The 18,746-nt window shown below is 39.9% G+C and overlaps 3 protein-coding genes across 5 annotated transcripts; all 3 read right to left on the bottom strand.

Moving 5' to 3' along the window:
• Positions 1 to 323: 323 nt before the first annotated feature.
• On the bottom strand, positions 324 to 1,541 carry LOC108100948 (protein rolling stone). The gene is made up of 4 exons (XM_017205097.2): positions 1,343 to 1,541; positions 1,075 to 1,288; positions 718 to 1,021; positions 324 to 656 (listed from the first exon to the last, which is right to left on the bottom strand). The coding sequence occupies exons 1-4, from the start codon at positions 1,478 to 1,480 to the stop codon at positions 491 to 493; spliced, it is 822 nt and encodes a 273-aa protein (XP_017060586.1). The 5' UTR covers positions 1,481 to 1,541; the 3' UTR covers positions 324 to 490.
• Positions 549 to 6,560, bottom strand: LOC108100957. Of its 3 annotated transcripts, none has more exons than XM_017205116.1 (5): positions 6,422 to 6,560; positions 6,263 to 6,359; positions 6,018 to 6,208; positions 5,771 to 5,962; positions 549 to 656 (listed from the first exon to the last, which is right to left on the bottom strand). In XM_017205116.1, the coding sequence occupies exons 1-5, from the start codon at positions 6,488 to 6,490 to the stop codon at positions 618 to 620; spliced, it is 588 nt and encodes a 195-aa protein (XP_017060605.1). In that variant the 5' UTR covers positions 6,491 to 6,560; the 3' UTR covers positions 549 to 617. The 3 variants fall into 3 exon arrangements, with proteins under 3 accessions (XP_017060605.1, XP_017060598.1, XP_017060613.1); XM_017205109.1 differs by lacking the exon at positions 549 to 656 and adding an exon at positions 4,297 to 4,393; XM_017205124.2 differs by lacking the exon at positions 549 to 656 and adding an exon at positions 5,554 to 5,698.
• Positions 6,561 to 9,484: 2,924 nt separating this feature from the next.
• Positions 9,485 to 12,871, bottom strand: LOC108100938 (protamine-like protein 99C). Its single transcript, XM_017205087.2, has 3 exons — positions 12,745 to 12,871; positions 9,787 to 10,546; positions 9,485 to 9,722 (listed from the first exon to the last, which is right to left on the bottom strand). The coding sequence occupies exons 2-3, from the start codon at positions 10,486 to 10,488 to the stop codon at positions 9,663 to 9,665; spliced, it is 762 nt and encodes a 253-aa protein (XP_017060576.1). The 5' UTR covers positions 10,489 to 10,546; positions 12,745 to 12,871; the 3' UTR covers positions 9,485 to 9,662.
• Between the last annotated feature and the right edge of the window lie 5,875 nt (positions 12,872 to 18,746).

Here is an 18,746-nt window from a genome sequence, read left to right as displayed (position 1 = left end):
TACAAGTTTAAGGATGGACAAAACTTTATCAAAACAAAATATGACGGTCTGACGAATAAAACCCAATGAGATACAAAACAGATATAGATACACAGGACATGATGTGGCCAACCCATGGGAAACAAGGATGGGGCATCAGAACAAAACAAAAGCTGCAGACGCAAAGGCAACGCTTTTAATTTTCAAAACACGTGCGAGCTGCGTAAACAGCAAAACAAGTCCGACATATCAGAGGACAAATAAGCAGAATTTGTTTTCATATCTCTCCTTTTTCTGTGGTTTTTATTATACCCAGTGCTGCCCAGAATCTAGGGTTTATAGTCTTTAGACAAAATACATTTTTAATAGAAAAATTAGCCTCGCAGGACTTTAAACATTTAGTCATTTTAAAAAAAGGGTGCTTTTAGGTCGTTCCATTCTCTTTGAGCTTATCCTTTTAGTTAAAGTTTTGGCACGCATCATTTTAATGTTGTTAGAAGAACAGCAGCCATCATTGTAGTTCTCCCAGCTTGCGAGCTATGAATGTCCTTAGTCGGTAGACTCCATATTGCACGATTGAAAAAAACACTACGGCTACACTCACTCCAGCCACGGTACACACAGCTTCTTTTTGTTTTTTAAAGTCCAGGAAATGATATATGTAGTGCTTGCCATTTCTGAAAGATACAATTACACCAAAATTATTTAAAGTGGGATTACTAAAAATTCAGTTCCTACAAGTTGCGGCCGCCCAGCTTATAGAATATGAAGGTGAACAATCCGTAAATATTGGCGAAAATCAAAGGGTAGATAAAGTGCAACAGGCGGGTTGGTTGTGCCACGACTAATTGATCCCCAGTGAAGAAGATTACGGGCAGCAGATGTGTCCAGATATTGTAAAGATCGGAGACCCGAGTTGGGTTGTCTAGCCTCCGATCGGATGGATAAATTGCCATCCAATAAATAGTGGCGATCACATAGGCCACTGCAAAATTGATGGAGTATAAGGCCCAATAAATCTTGATCAAACAGCTGGGAGGAACTTTGGGGGAAGTTAGGTTTAAGTTCAAATCTTCCCAAATAAAAACAACCTACCCCACGATTCCGGTTTGATGTGGTAAACTGTTACAAGTATGGCACCACTAATGCTGACTATGCCGCACAAAAAAAAACCCCAGTTGGTTAGGAAAATGAAAACGTTGCCTCGACGGTAGTACAATATCGTGTAGCTGACCACGCCGACACCAAAAAAGGTGCCAAGTATCCAGCGGTAGCCAAGAAAAACAATAGATTTTGCCTTTGATTGCCACTAAAAATTAACTGGAATTAAAAGAGTGTGTTACAAAAGTTGACAAAAACAAACTTGCGATCGCAAAAAATCCTCAGGAGAATCATGATCTAGACCAAATCTGCTGTAGCGTAATTCTTCTCTTAAGCTTAATGGTTCCTGCCGATAATCTTTCGATGCCTCTTTCTCGACCCCGGCCAAAAAGCGGATCATTTTATTTGATTACAATAAATTTATTAGTTATACTTTATATCGCCTGAAACAGAGAAGTGACTTTAAGCTCAAGGCGGCAATTATTCCATGGCAAACTCCCCTGGACTTCTTATCTCGCCAAGCACGCGGCTTGCCCAGCATAATTAACAGATATATGCGATGTATATATTCAGCTGGGGATCCGGGTGCGTGCGATGGTCTGCGGGTCGGGGGTGTTTCCTCACCTCTTGTTTCACGCAAATTACGACATGTGGCTGACATCATTTTCCTTCCTCAGCCATTCAAAGATAACGCTGGCTGAAGGAACGGGGCAGGATGTCGTTTTGAGCCAAGCAGACACTTTTAATTGAGAGACACTTGGCTGAGCTGTAGCGTGCAATTAAAATGCCATTACATGTGAAAATAAAGCAGCAGCTGCACAGTGGGCTGAAACGCCTTGTTCTCTGTTATTTAAGTCATTCATTACGCATTTTTCTTTAAACATATTTATTTAATGTTTTTGAATATTTCTATACGAAACAACAACTTTATAGTATTTACAGAATATGAATATCAAATGAAAACAAAGCTCTTAACCAGAAAAAATTGTTTCAAATCCTTGGCGACTTTTAACGGATGCATGGAAACCTGAAGGATTATTCTGCAAGGGGAATGATAAGTACGTCTGTGGATCTAAGTAGTGTGCAACTCAAGGACTCTGGGGAGCAACCATTTTTTTGCACCTTTTACCAATTGTCTGTTTCCTGAACACTAGTCTGCATATCACAAACAAATCACTTCAAAAGAATCTTGAATCTATATTGAAATAAACATCTAGGGGCTTTGTCTACCTTGCGGCCATTTCATATGCAAATTTTGTTTCCAACGTTCACTCGGACGATTTTCCAAGAAAATTCACATCCGGCCGCTTAAGTTTTCGGTCATGATTTTATTGTGTCCTAGTGTTCTTTTTTTCCAATTGATTAGCTGATTGTAACATTGATAAAGGAAATCCCTTACGACATGCATGCAGGAAATTGTTTTGAAAGGGATGTGAAGTCAATACAAATCATTCTCAATAACCTCCTGTTGTTTTACTATAGATAGATCAATTTGTCTACTTTCTGGTTTTTAGGTTATAAGCAATGTATTATTTGTTCAATTACTTCGAAAACTATTATGTTGGCTTAAACTTTAAAAACACTTAAGAAGGTATTTTTTGTTAACAGAAATACTTTGATAAATTCCTTTAAAAATGTTTTCTTTGCTGTGGCTATTTTAACGACTCAATTAATAATTTAAGTAACTGTCATCGAACCTGAAACTTTTACAGGACATGAATAAGTAAAATACAATCAAAGTTTGTTTGTTTCAAGCACCAAGACTTTGATAAAAGCCATGAGTTATTTAAGTAGACAAGAGCCTTGGGTAAGAAAAAAAACCAAAGGGGCATGTGTGCGGTTTTCAATTGAGCTGTATGGGCTCGGATGTAAATTAAATTTCCTAGCGGCATGCCCTACTTTCTTCCGCCCAAGGAAGTCAACTCTTTGGCAGTTTGCCACCGGGTTGCGCTTTAAAAGTGCGTGCCACCGCGGGGGCGGTGCGAAATTATAGAGTGGGCAGGGTGTCTGTGTCAAGGGTTAAGTGTTTTAAAGTGAGCCGCCATTGAGGCCATTTCTATGTTATCGCAATTTACCAACCACTCCTGCCGCCCCAGGAGGCGATACCTCACGTGTCATTATCTTAATTTAAGGCAGTCCTTGCACCGAACTACCACCCACCCATCCATTCCACTCTCCACCACCCACTTTCCATTTGGCGCTCGTTGATGGAGCTTCTTTCAGCTCCCATATCTCTTACTTGAATACACAATTATGTGGCAGGGCGTGTGGCAGAGCTAGTGTGAGTGTGGGGGTGGCTGTAAGGGGGAAGGGGTGGTGGCCCATGGTGGCTTAAAATTAAATTTCTCATGCTCAGAGACGAAGGACCTGTGCCGTTGCTCATTATTATATAGTCACGTGGCAGGGGCTCGAAGGAAAAGGAAAAGGCGAATAGGGACACGGTCTGTGTGGCTCGTTACTGCGCGGCTATATCACGACTTGAGATTCGTCGAGAGCTCTCGCAGTTCTAGTACATCACTCAAGCAGGGTAAACCAACTATGTGATAAAAAGCACAGAAGTGCAAGGGGTGCAAACAAATCGGAAGGAATTGGAATTATAGCGATTCGGGAGGTGCCGACGGAATACAATATTTTTTGTAGATTTAATAAATTCTACAACAAATTTCTTGCAATTAAAAGAACTTTAATTTTACTAATAGGTTTGTGAAATACCTAGTTAATGGTGTATTTTTTCGAATCCAGAACAGTTCAATGTTAAAGAGTATCTCCACTTCTTTATATCTGTATACCTGAACACCTTTAGCTTTGTTTTGATGTTATTAGACTCTTGGGAATCCCACATGCAATTTGCAATCTTTACGTCTTGGCACCACAGCTCGCATATATTTAGTGTGTAAATCAAATAAGCATATAAGCACATTTATATATACTTGGCAGGGTATATAGATAACACGTTTATGTTGGTGTCATAATGAGGACGGTGGCTGAGGACGGCTGCTGGTCCATAAAATAATATCAACATGTTATTGCATTTGAATTTAAAATGTTGTGAGTCCTGCACGAGAAATCAACAAAAGTGTCACAACCTATATGTCACGTTCGTGTTAACCTAAATACGAATGCAGACAAAAAAAAGATATGCAATTTTGTATTGATAATCTGCGTGCCTTTGATGTGACCGTTTTATAATTTATAATTAAGCATTTTAAATTTTCACTTTATTTTTAATAGCTCAATTAAATTATACTTCACAGCTTTTTTCCTAGCCGTCAAATGGTGAAAAGTCACAACTACATTGCAGCAAAAAGTCCACCTAAAAGTAGAGTAAAAACAGCTATTTTTTTTGTATTTAAAGTAAGTGCAAATTTAATCAACTATAACCAATTTCAACAGCTTAAAAAATAGATAAACAAATTTTTATTTAAATTTAAAGGACTGCTCCTTAAATTAACTACTTAAAATTTAAGCTCAAAAGAGACTGGCCACGAAGAGAACTTGTTGATTTTCGGAGAAATTCATTTTAAAAGTTTCCCAATTTAATTATTGGCAAAGAAAGCGTGAACACAACAAGCCAACTTGGCAATGCTCTTTTCGGGCCCTCTGCGGAAATCAATGCATGCCCAATGCATCTGGATCTGAATGCATATTGAAAATGTGCATAAATGCCGCCCTGTCGATCCGAAGGGGGTGGTGACAATGCCGTCTGCTCTGTATTTATGCAACTCACACACACACACACTCACACCCGACCGCCCGCACACCCACAATCAATTATGCAATATGAAAAGCCAAGGCTTGTCCGACGAAAACGAAAAATCGAAAAGCATTTGCGGCAATTTCTCAATTCCAAGTGAAGGCAGAAGGCACGTGGAAGGGGGTTCGGTGGCCCAGAGGCGTCGATTGGGGAGGGGGTCGGGGAACTTTTCGCAGGGCGAGAAAGGAACGGTGGGCTGTCAGGGCAGACGGCATCGTAACCGGACCCCCGGGCAACGTCGACGTCTGCATTGCGCCATGCAAACTCGAGCTGCGGCAGCAACAACTCATTTTTTCCCATTTTGTATTATTGACAAAGAGGGGACTGTCGACTGTCGACTGCCGATTTTCATTGAATATTTTTCGGCCAGAATCGAGGGCCGGTCGAGGCCTCCATCGAACGAGAGGTCCTGAGCCAGAGCGTCATGGCTTCCAGACTGTTTCGGGTAGTTTGTGCCAAAGGCTAGCAAACAGTTTGCACCACTACCACCACTACTACCACTATTACCAACACAATGCCCAGAATCGACTCGACTCGACTCGGCTCGAGACTCTCTACTCGACATTCTGCTGACCTCAATATTTGTTCAACTTTTCAGCAACAATTTTGTTATGCGATTTTAGCCCTCTCCGTCGCCACCACCACCGCCATTGCCTGGCTGTCATAAATGCCTGCAGTTTGGCAGTTTTTGTGCAGTGAAAGTGATTTTCGGATGGGTTCAGTTGGTTTATTGCTTTGATACGCTGCTCCTAACTTCTGTGGTGCTGATTACGTTGAGGGCGGGGGGTGTGTGTGTGGCTTTTGGCCAGCAATCAGTGCCGGCAAATCAAATTTCATGCCTCAAACAACAATCCACTAGCTGAGCTATAGGAACATGGCCAAATTAAAGAAGGGGCCCCTCCATCTCCTCCATCTTTATTAGGGGGGGATACTTACCCACATTCGGGTTAAGAGACGGCACACCAGGAGGCCTTGGCACACGGGTCCCAAACACAGGATCGTCAGGAGGCGCACAAAGTGGGCGTGTCCGTTAGCCACTACCAACTGACAAATGGCCGAGGCGAAACAGACGAACATCACGAAGTTCGACACCAGGACCAAAGTGCTAATGAAGGCCAACTTGCAGCGCTGCAGCGAAATCGAAGGAGCGTTGGCACAAAGGCAAAGAATAATCACTTCTTACGGGCACAATGAGGGTCAAATTAAACGGCAACAGCAGGGCCAAATGATGTCTGAAAAGGACCTCAAAGAACTTCCAACTGGATGTCCTAAGGACCCCGTGCCAACTCTGATGGGATCTTAAGGCAGCGCTTTCCTCATAAACCAATGGCACATAATAGAAGGTGTTCACGGGTCCATCTGAGTCTATCGAATCTGTGGATACAAAGTATTAGAAGGTTATAAAGCTCGGTAATAATTTGATTCCACCCTGAGCCAAGTGCTTGAACTGATTAATCACGTGGTACAGCAGGATGTTGTGCATTATAAGCAGTAGTGCGTCCTTTTTAAAGGGATGAATAGATCGCTATACGATTGTAAAAACAATTTCACATTAATTTTTTAAACACTTAACATCTTATAGCTTACAAAAACCAAGAACATCCGGTAAAAAAATATTATGCACGTCACTATAAGCTCATGAATATCAGGCATCATATCTAAATCGCGAAAAAAATTAGTAAATTTTGAACAAGTTTTTCGAAACAAAATTTGGATTGATAGACAAGTAAATCGTTGAGTTGACTGAAATACTTTGAACGCCAAAAATGCATTTTATAACCAGCAAATATATATAAAACCAACTAAAAATATATGCTCTAAGTTACTTTCAGACCTTATCCCAATCTTAACATTTAAACAATTATTCCTTAAAACAATGCAATAACGAACCTTGAGTTATTTCTTCGCTCAACTGTATCCATTTACTTACATCAACTCTGGCAATCATATTCATTAGAAAGCAACAACATTTTATCCTAGAGGTTCCCTCAATTATTATGCTTACAATCAAGAGTATCAGGCCGCAGGTATTCTCAGGAAAACTCATTGCTTAATGGTTAACAATTACCAATTAACAGATTATTGCATTGACCGAGTGCTTGATGAAGATGCACGTCGGAGAGCAGAGACTGTGCAATAGTAGAAGCAAAACAAAATAATTTAATTTAAATTTTCAGCATGTGCAAATAATGTAAAACATTTCTGCACATTTTAAGTGCTGCTGCAAATTGACTGTCAGTCAGGCAAAGCGGCCACAAACATCAGAAACTGCAGCGACAACGGCAACAACTTCAGAGTAACTACAACTACAACAACAGCAATTGCAACAGCAATAGCAACAGCAATAAGAGTTACGAAAACAACGACCGCACATTGGCAACTGCAAGGAAATATTCGCATATTATACAAACAATAAACATTGTTAATTAATTTACTTCAACTCGAACGGAAACTGCACTTTGGGTCACTCCACCGTTAAGGGCGACTTTAAGCTTCTCTGAATACACGAGTTGCGTAATGAACTATTCCGGGCTAAATCAATTTCGGCATGGCAATGAAATATTTTAAAGAAATTTAACCAAAAATATTTGATAAATATTTTGATAAATATTTTTTGATACCAAAACATTAGAATATATAAATAAAAAATAAAAGATGATTACTTGCATGCCTTTCTTTTTACAACTTAAAAATTTACATTGCAATGTTCGCGAAAATATTTTACGGAACAACTAGCGAAACTCCCATGAAATTCACTTATTAACGCTTATATAAAATGGCGCTTACCTCGAGCTTTTGATAACTTGTGGCATATTTCAGAAGCACTGACTATAATGCCTCATGCTAGCGGTATCATTATAAATAATGACTCTGATTAAATATGATGTAATCCCTTGCAAGGGCTGCCGATTCGGCAGGCATTTTTTAAATGCAGCAAACTTAATTAAACATTAATCATAGCAGCAAAAGGGGAAAGGGAGAAGTACAGGAGGAGATAAGGCGATTGGAGGATGGAACGAACAGACAAGTGCATTAATTAACGGGCCGATGTCCCTGGTAACTGACCATAAAGGATTTGCGTTATTAATTGAACGATTTTCGGATCAATATTCTACAATTCGCGCTGGAAGCAGCGCACACCTTAAACATTTCAGGGGATTTTTGTTTTTTTGGTCGATTTAAGAATAACTGTCACGTACTCTGGTCATGGCCCGAACACATGCACACACTTACCATTTCATCAAAGGAAATCGAGCTTGAATTGATTTCGCACACATAAGCCGACTCAGCCTCCTTTCGAATATACCTTGGCCCTAATGTGTGTCATTTGGCCGGCAGTTATCTTAGGGCCAAATGCACAAAGGGGCGGTAATTTTCCGTACATATCGTTTCTACCTCACAAGAAAAAAAACAAAAAAACCATCTTGGGGCTGGCAATCTTTTTATGATTTTCCTTTCTTGTTAGCTAAGTGAATTTTTATTTGCCGTAGCTTTTAGTAAATGTCCATTAAATTTATTCAATTTGGAACTATATTTGGTGGCGTGTATTTAATTTTATTTGGTACTTCTTGCAATTTGTTTTTTTTTTAAGAAAATAATATGTAAGTGTATTTAGTCTACGTCAACAAAATGAACCTTAAAAAAACATCAAATGTTTTTGGTAATATATAGCAACATGTAATCATTTTTTTTTTTTCAAACATACAATTTCCGTTTTGGCCCTGTGATGAAAATCATATATCAGCCCCATCTTTAATCAGCGAGAGCAACAAGTTACAACCGAAAAACCAAAGATTCCAACTCGAACCCCGCATTCATTTCAATTTCGCTCGCAACAGAACTGAAAAAACTGCGAAAACTGAGACTCATTTACACATTTATGTGGGAAAATGTCAACTCCTGAGTAATTTATGCACACAACGGCATTTAAATGCCTTTTATTTCCATTTTTTCGAAACAAGGCCGCCACAGTTCGTCACTGTTTCGGGTTCACTTTCATTTTTCACTGCGCAATGTCCCTCTGAGTAAGAGAAATGAGCTGTAATGGGTGCCAAAAGCCAGCGACAGGGAAAAGGAAAACAGAAATGAGACAGGAGACAGGAGGCCACCAGACAATTTATGGGTGCTTGAGGAATTGTTTCGAAAATTGACAAATTATGGTCGTAAGTGCTGCGATTAGTTCGTTTCTTCTGCCCTTTCATTGTTATTTTTGCCAACTGTCCCAAGGTTGTCTACTCGCAACCACATTGTGCATTACAGAAACAGGGTTACGGTTATAGCATCCGTTACATTGCGAGCACTGCGTGTTATTAATAATTCAATTTGGCTGTCTTACAACAGGCGCCGGGTCAGAGAACTCCAGGAAAGCTCCAAACACGCAACCATCCGCTCCAATCATCCACGGTCGAAAACCCCATTTTGGTTCACATTCAGCGCTTACCTGCTCCATTTCCATGGCGGATGCCTCATTATCTATTCATGCAAGTTAAGTGCGAAAGCTCATATCGGGGAATATTAAATTGAACTTCGTCCACGAGCTGATACAACTGCATAAACAGTCACACGTGCTATACCAGCCAAGTCAAGAAGATAGAAATGTATCTTTGTATGTGGCTCCTATGTTATTTAAGAAATAAAACAAACGATAACTTTTTTTTTTTAATTTTGTAATTTTTAAACATTGTAATTTTCTATACTCCTAAAAAAAACCGTAGCCTTAGCCAACTTAGCTATAACATTTTTAAAGTGACCCACAATTGACAGACGTTAAAATCGCATGAAATCGAAAAGGATGCCGGAATTATGATGGATGATCACCAATAGCGAACTATGTGCCTTGACAGATACGACGACGCTTGTGGCGGTCGCTTTGTGTGACCTTGCAGGCCTGGAAAATATTTGAAAGTTTATTACAAAATTATTTCTTTAAAAAAAAAAAAAACACATATTACCATGCGGCGGTAGCGATCCTTTTTCTCCTCGGACATAGCACACCAGGCTTTGGCGGCCGCTTTGAAAATCTCCTGAGGCTTGAGACCGCAATTCTTTTTGCGGAATGAACGCAAGAAGTTAAGGTAGCCATTGTTGGTGACCGGACCCGGCTTGCTGCACTTGGGTTGCTCACACTCGTCTTCTTCAGATTTTTTTGGCCTGGCACAAGCCGATTTCATTGGCTTAGCACATGCCATTTTCTTTGGCTTAGCACATGCCGGTTTTCTTTTTGGTTTCCCACAAGCCGACTTTCTTCGCGGCTTGGCGCAGGACTTCTTCGGCTTGGCACACGATTTCATTGGCTTGGCACACGATTTCATTGGCTTGGCACACGATTTCATTGGCTTGGAAGCAGATTTCCTTGGCTTCATGTCACATTCCTTAGCCATTGGATGACCACGCATCTGACTGATTAGTTGATGAGCGTCATCCATTCCAATGCTCGCCTGGCTTGCATCAGATAAGTTTTCTTTAGAACTTTGGTTTTCCTCGCTCGTATTTAGGGATCCTGCAGCCTCTCTAGCAAAATGCATCAGGCACATATCGCCATATAATTGTCGAATATTTTCGGTATTCGGCATAAATGATTCACCAAGAAACGATCCATCACCCATCGGCGATCTACCACTCATGCTTTTAATTTCCTCTATTTTGTCGCCCATTTCATGTATCAAAAGTCAGTCGTATAAATCCTATAAAATTATCTAAATTTAAGGGAACCTGGAAGGACCATTTGTTTTAATTATTAAGTTGCTTAAAATGAAATAAAAAGTGCATTTCATCAGATACAACTACAGGTACAATGTTCATAATAAAGGTACTAAAAGGTGGACTCTTATTCTTCACTATGATCTACCCTATCAATTGTGCTGAAATTAGTTTGTCCTACATGAAAGGAAACTGATGCAGTGGATGCTGGCCCCAGAAGCCGCAGAATTGTGTCCTGTCGAAAAGTCACTTAATCAGTGAGGAGCCCGAAGCCGGAAGAGGAAGTGGAACCTCATCTCCACCCCAGAAGCCGGTAGGCCAGGAGAAGGGTTTGAACTGCATGCGACAGGCGGTTGCAACTGCAACAAAGCCCATAATTAATATCACTTTACAGTTGCAAACTGCCACACGACAGCCAACAGTTTAGTCACCATGTGTGTGGGCCAGAAGTGACGGTTGTTAGCCAAGACCAGGGGGTATTACGAACTGTTTATTTAATTGTCGGGGAAATTTCCATGTCACTTATGGTTTTGTAGTGCAAATTAGTCAGTGTCCCTAAAGTGCATCACTTAAATGTTAAAAAATTTTGCTTTGGTTGTACTTTTACTTAAAATTCGAATGCAAATTTAATATTTGTTGACCCATTTTTGAAGCTGATAAATAGGAGGTAGGATAGAATTTATCTACAGATTACCGGACTGTAGGAACTAATTTTTTATAATCAGTTGTTCTCGGCTTACCGAATAATAGTAGATTCGGTTATTCAAAAATATTAATGTGAAGCTGTTATGGTTATACATAAATTCAGATTAATAGCCAGCTGTGCTATCGGACCACATTTCCACTTAAAACACACTCCAAAGAGCCCCACTTGGACCCCAAAGTCCTTTAAAATTATAGAGCTCTATATAATGCCTCATTTGTGTCGAATTATGCTGCAGACTTCTAAATCATATTGTGGATAACATAAGAGGAAATGCCAATAATGAAGAATTTTAAGTAGCATAATACTCCGAAATTCTAACTTGAATTTAAGCCAATACAGATTCTTAAATTTCCTTTGCTAAAATCGCTGCGTTTAGCAACCTGCAACCCTTAATGATGAAGCCATTGACAAAAAGATAAAATGGCCATAAAAGCCGAAGCGAAGCAGGTTAAACTAAGTAAGAATCGACAGGAGCTGACGTCGTCGAGTGATTATCATTAGCCGCCAGAGTAGTTGCCATTTAGCACGCACAACGAGATGCAGCAGTTGCAACAATGTTTGAGTAATTGTTTGCCGTTGCTGCAGCGTCAACAGCAACAGCAGCAGCAGCAGTAGCAGCAACTGCAGATGCAACAAAATTTGCATGCAAACACAGAACCCTCCCCTCTACCTCCTCCACCTCCTCTACACCCTTAACCCCAACCCCACATATTGCCCCATTTTGGCTGCTGGCTGCTGACTGCACACGTAACTGAACGGTGGCAACAACTGCAGCAGTAATTGCAACAAACAATTAGCGTCACTTGGATTTATGTTTACGAGCGGCTGCCTCGACATTTTCGGCCGCAATGACAGTGCCCCTTTGCCCCATTGCCCCTTTATGGTTGTCATCGGGCAAAAAGTTGATCAATCAGAGCGTGTAATTTATTTACGTTTTCACTTGGCGAAAGAAAGAAAGTACCTAAAGTACCTCTCTCTGGATTAACTCGAATCTTTCGTCTAGCCGAAACCGCGTGCCGTATGATTTATGTAATTGCCCTGGCTGGTTGCAAGTGTTGTTGCAGCATGTAAATGACGTCATTACAAGGCGCGGGGGCGTGGCAAGGTGGTCCGTGGTCGGCTGTCGACGGGCTGCCCCCGGCATTAGTTTAAAGCCAGATAGGAGGGCCACATCCATCCGACATCAAGACAAACACGCCGACCGGCACGAGAGGCGTGACCGGCGAGTTTCCGTTCCGACTTGCAACACTTTTGTGCAACACGCCCCGCAACCTCGTATTCGACATTGACTTACTGCATTTGTTCGTTCTTTTCTTGTTAACTTACAACTACAAAAATTTAAATTCAAGCAATCCGAAAAATAAAGCAACAAAAAAGAACGAGAAATGCTTCTACATTTAAACGGAATGTTTTAATAGAACGTATCCACAATTACTCAAAATTCTCTAATTGAAGTGTTCATGTTTTGAGATGTAAGACTTCGTTGTATTTCGTATTCACTTACCTTCTTCGATTTACTATTTTTATAAACACACTTTTTTCACCAAAAAATTTTGAAATAAAACGGAGAAATATTTGAGCTCCTAATACGGAGAATTCTGAATGTAAACTGATTGTGTGATACACCTAGTTCTAACTGAAGCTTCAGCAAACTGACTGCCAAGTCGAGGCATGCTACCACAAAAACCCACACACAAACTGGACGGAGTTAAGTTAGATTTGATCGAAAAGACGCCGGCGGATACGCATCCTGGGAAACATCCTTCTGTTCCTCCTGTTCCGCCCCCGTGTTTTTCCTTTTTGTTGGTGGCGGTGTGTTAAGTTTTCCTCTTAGGCAGCATAAATTATGTGAAACAATTTTTATTCCCACTACTGCTCGTGCCAAACTCTTTGCGGTTTATTAAAATTTCTAGCCGGCGGGCTAACAAAAGTCGGTGTGGCGAAGAAATTTTGGGGTGGAACGACTTGGGGATTCCGATTGTTTGGACATGTGTGAGGTTTTCTATTATCTGTAAAATGTTATGATTTATTATGTGCGGGCTCAAGTTGATGGTGCGGCCATAAATTGGGACCCTTTTCGAGTCTCTGCCTTTGCCGTTGGCTTTGCACTTGCCTCATCTTTGGTCTCTGCCATTGCCAGCAGCAGTTAAGTCAATTAATTGGCCTTAGATTTATTAGTTTTTACCCCACCGACCCCTTGTGAGGCCCTCAGTTTAGGTGCCGTGATTTATTGTTCCAGGAATGCCAAAACAACAAAGGAAAATTCCTCGACTTTGACTTTAGCACGCACGCAGGCAGTTTGAGTTTTCCAGGTGACAGAGGGGTCTTCGCGTTTTCCGGGAGGTGTGGCATTTGCATATAAATAGATATGTCAGCTAAAATATGAACCACATGAGTCGGGTTCTATATTCCTCACTTATATATTTTGTTGGTGTCGGCTCGCAGCGAAAACGCGTCCGTTGCGTGACGCGATAAACACAATTTTCAAGTTCTTCGGACATTTTCCATTAAATTAGCCTTAGTGTCAAATAGTGACACCCTAAATGATGTGCCATGGGATGGGTGGAGCACTCATTGTCGACTAATGTATCGTACTGAATTATTAACTAGGTCAAAAAGAGGACGCACACATAGAAAGTATCAGTTTCCCAATCTTGTAAAATAAACTACCAAAAGATTGGCAGTTGTCTAGCAAGTTCAGCCAAATGGATGGAAGCAATTGAAGAGCTGACTAAATTCTCTAGAGAAAACATTCAATAAATTTAAAGTGTGTTTTGAGCTTTTTAAGAAATGAAAAGCTAAAACCATACAAGAACGTAATAAAATGATGCAAAAAAATGTTCGAGATAAATTTATGATTTCTTTTAGATATTACTATCTACATTTATAAGTTTATCTCACGAATGTTACTTTATACCACATCCTAAAGTATGAGGACCGACCCACATAGCAATGCAAATACTCCCGATTAAACGAAATGGAAGCCGCAAAAGGGAATGAAAGGAAGACGAATTGAATTTCTTAGAAATCATGTTGACAAATTCGGCTGTAGGCCAAGAGGCAGCCCGTCATCACGTCGACTAAGACCGGCATTCAAGTGCAAGGAGTCGCATATGTGAGTGCTCGCAATGGCACCCCGATTATCATCGCTGCCAGATCCTTCGGCATACTGCATCCTGCACCTCGAACTCTCCTCTTTTTGCCATCGGGGCGCCGGTGTAATAACTTAAAATCCCATAATAAAGCTACTTACTGCCTTCGTCGTTGGCGATGTCCTCGTTCGCCCTAACAATAACTATTTTTCTTCGGATTTGGCTCGGGCTGTGGCTCGAATTGAGTTCCAGAGGCTTTCTGCCACCGCAAATGTGCAAGTCAAGTGCATACGTCACTGGTTCCATTCAACAAAGGTCTAAGTGCACGGCATCCATTTTGGTTTTTCACTTTTTTTTCGTTGCTTTCCTCTTGTTAGTTACTTTTCTGTCTATAAAAAATATCCTGCCGAGCGACTGGATTAAGATTGAATTTTTCTTGGTTTTCGACGTTTTTTTCTCTATCTGTTTTTCAACTGAAGCAGAAATTTTTATCAGGTCTTCGTCAGGTGAAGAGTCGTTTAGATATCCCACACAAAAGGCTGCTAAAAATATTTTCATGTTGAAATAGAAATATTTCCCCATTGAAAATGGAAACGTTTTTGCCATTGTGTTTGGAGCATTGTATATGTGTGTGTGTATGTGTATATGCAACCGGATGTTGTACAGTTATTGGAATGTCTCTTCATTTCCACTACCCACTCTCAAGTATCCCTAGAAACGACATCGACAATGGACTATTAGTTGGCATTTTTCTAGTATTTTTGTCGTCGTCGTATACGTCCTCTTCGTCGTCGTCGTCGTCGTCGACAGGAAATGGTAAACTGATTTCTCTTATTAATTTCAGTTGGCAATTTGTGCAGATAAATCAGCGCAGTTGTTAGTGCTACGTTGCCATTTCCCCCTCTGCATCGCAGTTTCCTTTGTACCCTAAGCCAATTCAATTCTCCTGAAAAGTAAGCTAAGCAATTGCTCGCATATTTGTTAAGAATAAGCATTCCGGAATTTTTCAAGTAAATTAACCTTTGCCTGGCACTCGTCCAACTGCATGAATGGGGATTTGAGGGTTGAATGCAGCAGAAGGCCGCATATTTTTTCGATTGGAATTCAAGTTTAAAATGGAATTTTCAGGGAATTGCAGTAGTTTAGTAATCAACAAGAAAACGTATGCAAGTTAACATAGAATGTATGTAATAAGCAGATTTTTTTTAAACCAACTGCCGAAGAAGCTTAATACAGGGCACATATAAAACCTGAATGCATTTTTCTTAATGAGATTCGATTTTAATCACGTGGCGCGTCCAGAAGTATGCAACGTTCAGCCGATTGCAACGATATTTTTAATGGTTTCAATTAAGCTGAATGGTCGATTCGAGGCATTATAACAACATTAACAATAATAACACCAACGACGTGACTTTTGTGCAAATTGTTAACGTCGGCGCTTCTCGCGACAATGTTGTTGCTGTTGCACCCGCTGTTGCGCTAAATATTTTAATTAAAGAAATAATTACATTAAATGCATTTTCTACATAACACGTGGATCGCCCTGACCACGCCCACAAGCAGTTGGTATTTTTTAAAACTTCATTAAGCGAATTTATTGCAAGCAGGCATCGGCCATCCGACAGTTTCGAACAGAATGCAATTTAAATCCAACGCACACACCCACAAAAAAGAGAGAAATCGAATAAAAATGCAACAAATGAATGTGCAAGTGTCACTTTTGGGCCATCAATGAATTGCGCACCTTCGGTATTTTCCGCGTTTAATTATTTCAATAAAATCAGCATACGAAAATAATCATTGCTGAATTCGTCTACGAACAAATTATAAGATAGGTCTTGCAATGTGGTTAACACAATTATAATTTCAATTAACTGTGAAACTGGAAACTAAAACTGAAGACCAAAGCCATTATTTAAGCCAGTTTGAACTAAACTTAATTAAATTGTCATAACAATACCGCCTACTACACAGGAAAAATCATTTAATTAGAAGGCAAAAAAACTCTGATTATTAATGCTTTTTCCAAAGTGAAATGTATACCATGCTTCCAATCACACTTCCCAAGCTATCCTTAAAATCCTAAAATGAAAAGGATCGTAGATACTCGCTTTGATTCAAAATTGTACAAATTTTCCTACGCTTCCTTGTTGGTAACGTTGTGCTTTAGTCCTGTTTCCATTTGCTGTGGCATATTTAATAACAGCGCATTAAGATGCGACACATTTGCAGTCAAGTCAACAAATTGCCGGCAGCAATGCCAACCCAACCCCCACCACCCGCACCACTCATACCCACTTAACCACCGCCCGCGTTTTTCGCAACACCCATTTGACTCACACTCTAAAATCTTGACGACGTGCGCGCTTTAATCTTGTTTAAAAATGCGCAGCTGTAACAACAACGACAGCAACAGGAAATGCGTGCTTGTGTGCCAAGGTGGGGAAATCTTTCAAAAGTCGAAAATGTTGATACTCTTATTTTAAATATTTTAAACTCGTAGGCAAAGAAGAATATTATTAATACTCCTTCAAAATTTGTCTCAGTATTCATTACAAATTAATAACAAAACATTTTTTGCTAATTAACATACATTAATTACCATAAATGCGTGGTAAATACTTACTTTTCTTAAATATGCTAAATTTGAAAGAGCATGTTACACAGAGAAGTGGAAAGATGCGGTGTGGTTTTTCGGAAAGGAAAACGCTGGCTGTATTTAGGCGGACGTCTTGTCAAATCTGCGCCGTGAAGCATTCTAATGAGAAGTGCTCTGCTCCAAGTTTACCTGGCTCGCCTTCGTTACAAGGCCAAAAACGAAAAAACAAAATAAAGAAAACATGAAAACTGGGCTATCACAGGCACATAATCAAAGGGCGTTGGGCATGGCAGCCACTTTGGCTGCCTTTTTATGCTCACCTTGGAATTTCATGTTTTCTTTTCTTTTTTGCGAAACCGGTTTTCTTTCAGTCTTTTTACGTGCGATATATAATTTCATATTTTTTAAGATAATTACGTCGATAAGTTGGAAAAAGGTAATGCATGCCGGTAAATAAACCAAAATGGGGATGCCTGGCCCAAGGGGGAAAGTTAAAGCATAAAGAAAATGTAAGGAGAGTCGGCACAAGAGAAGCAAAAACGTAAGAAAAAAATATTGATAACCACAAGATTGAGGTTTTCAAAGGAAAGTGAGGAAAAGCATTGATCTAAAAATGACAAGCTGGGGAAAATATTAAATTACCTTTAATTAAATTAATAGTGGACTTTGTTTATTATACTACACTTTAAATTATAAGAACATAGTATTGATTATCATCACAACAAAACTACATTAATTTGTTGTAAACGATAGTGTAAATTCAGTGGAGAATGAATGAAAGGAAAGTGATATCTATTCAAGAAACTCGGCCACCACCATCTCTTAAAAAAGCTAAGCAATTTTACATCTTTGCCAGGTTTTTTTGGCTTAAAATATGAATTTATTTTCCTTGCCTAATTTAAAGATGATTTTGGATGTTAAACTTTATGCAAAAATGCTTATGCTTGTGATTTAATTTAATGTTGAACATTAAGATATTGACAAGTATAATTTCTTGAAAGTAGTGTAGATACCATTAAAAAGCAAAACAAACAACATAAAACAAATTATAATCACAAACTTCAAAAGACCTGGATATTTGAGAGTGGTAACTGACCTATCTATCATTTATGTCAGAATTTTGGTTGTGATTTTTATAACCACGATAACTTTCGGAAAAATCCTGTCACCATCCATCCAACTTAATTAGTCTGTTCCATGTCAATGGTGGCACGCACACCCTCTGGTCGATTTAATCAATAGCTCCAATTAAGCGTGCATCGAATATTGCAATTTAGAATGCGAAATAGTTGCCACTGGTCGCATGGTCACCGAGCAATGGGCCAGGATGAGCGGGGGAAACCTCAGCAGCATTTAGCAGCGATGCATAAATCATAGCATACTTAACAGCGCAAACACGCATGCACACACACACACACGGAGATACGCACAAACACATAGGTGAATATGGAGGCTGCCCCAGCGGGAAATAACCTGTGGAAAATATGCTATTTTCCAGTGGTTTCTTCATACAAGCGGAATGTGGAAAATCCCCTTTACCCCTTACAAATCTGCCGTCTCTCCTTTCAAAATACACGGGGGTGACACACAAAAGTAAGGGGTAAAGGGAAAAATCCAGTGGACCTAAAGCTGCTGAATGCAGGGCAAAATCCACTGGACCTACAGCTGCTGAATGCAGGGCAAAATCCACTGGACCTACAGCTGCTAAATGCAGGACAAAATCCAGTGGATCTGTAACTGCTGAATGCAGGGCAAAATCCACTGGTTTTTGGCCTTCCCGCTTTACAGAATTTCCACAATAAAAAATAATAC

Source organism: Drosophila ficusphila, unplaced genomic scaffold (assembly GCF_018152265.1).
Source record: "Drosophila ficusphila isolate 14025-0441.05 unplaced genomic scaffold, ASM1815226v1 contig_436, whole genome shotgun sequence".
In the NCBI taxonomy this organism is placed as follows: Eukaryota; Metazoa; Arthropoda; class Insecta; order Diptera; family Drosophilidae; genus Drosophila; species Drosophila ficusphila.
The sequence above is the reverse complement of the archived record's forward strand: the minus strand, read 5'-3'. Positions and strand labels throughout refer to the sequence as shown.

Bases quoted from the DNA above. Each gene is read 5' to 3' on its own strand.
- LOC108100957 (XM_017205109.1), bottom strand. From the start codon at position 6,490: ATGATGCCTGATATTCATGAGCTTATAGTGACGTGCATAATATTTTTT. The intron at 6,360-6,421 runs GTAAGCTATAAG...ACAATCGTATAG, and splicing joins ACCGGATGTTCTTGGTTTTT to CGATCTATTCATCCCTTTAA. The intron at 6,209-6,262 runs GTGGAATCAAAT...TTGTATCCACAG, and splicing joins GTTCAAGCACTTGGCTCAGG to ATTCGATAGACTCAGATGGA.
- LOC108100938 (XM_017205087.2), bottom strand. From the start codon at position 10,488: ATGGGCGACAAAATAGAGGAAATTAAAAGCATGAGTGGTAGATCGCCG. The intron at 9,723-9,786 runs GTAATATGTGTT...AATATTTTCCAG, and splicing joins AGGATCGCTACCGCCGCATG to GCCTGCAAGGTCACACAAAG.
- LOC108100948 (XM_017205097.2), bottom strand. From the start codon at position 1,480: ATGATCCGCTTTTTGGCCGGGGTCGAGAAAGAGGCATCGAAAGATTAT. The intron at 1,289-1,342 runs GTTTGTTTTTGT...GTTAATTTTTAG, and splicing joins AGGATTTTTTGCGATCGCAA to TGGCAATCAAAGGCAAAATC. The intron at 1,022-1,074 runs GTAGGTTGTTTT...CTTCCCCCAAAG, and splicing joins CATCAAACCGGAATCGTGGG to TTCCTCCCAGCTGTTTGATC.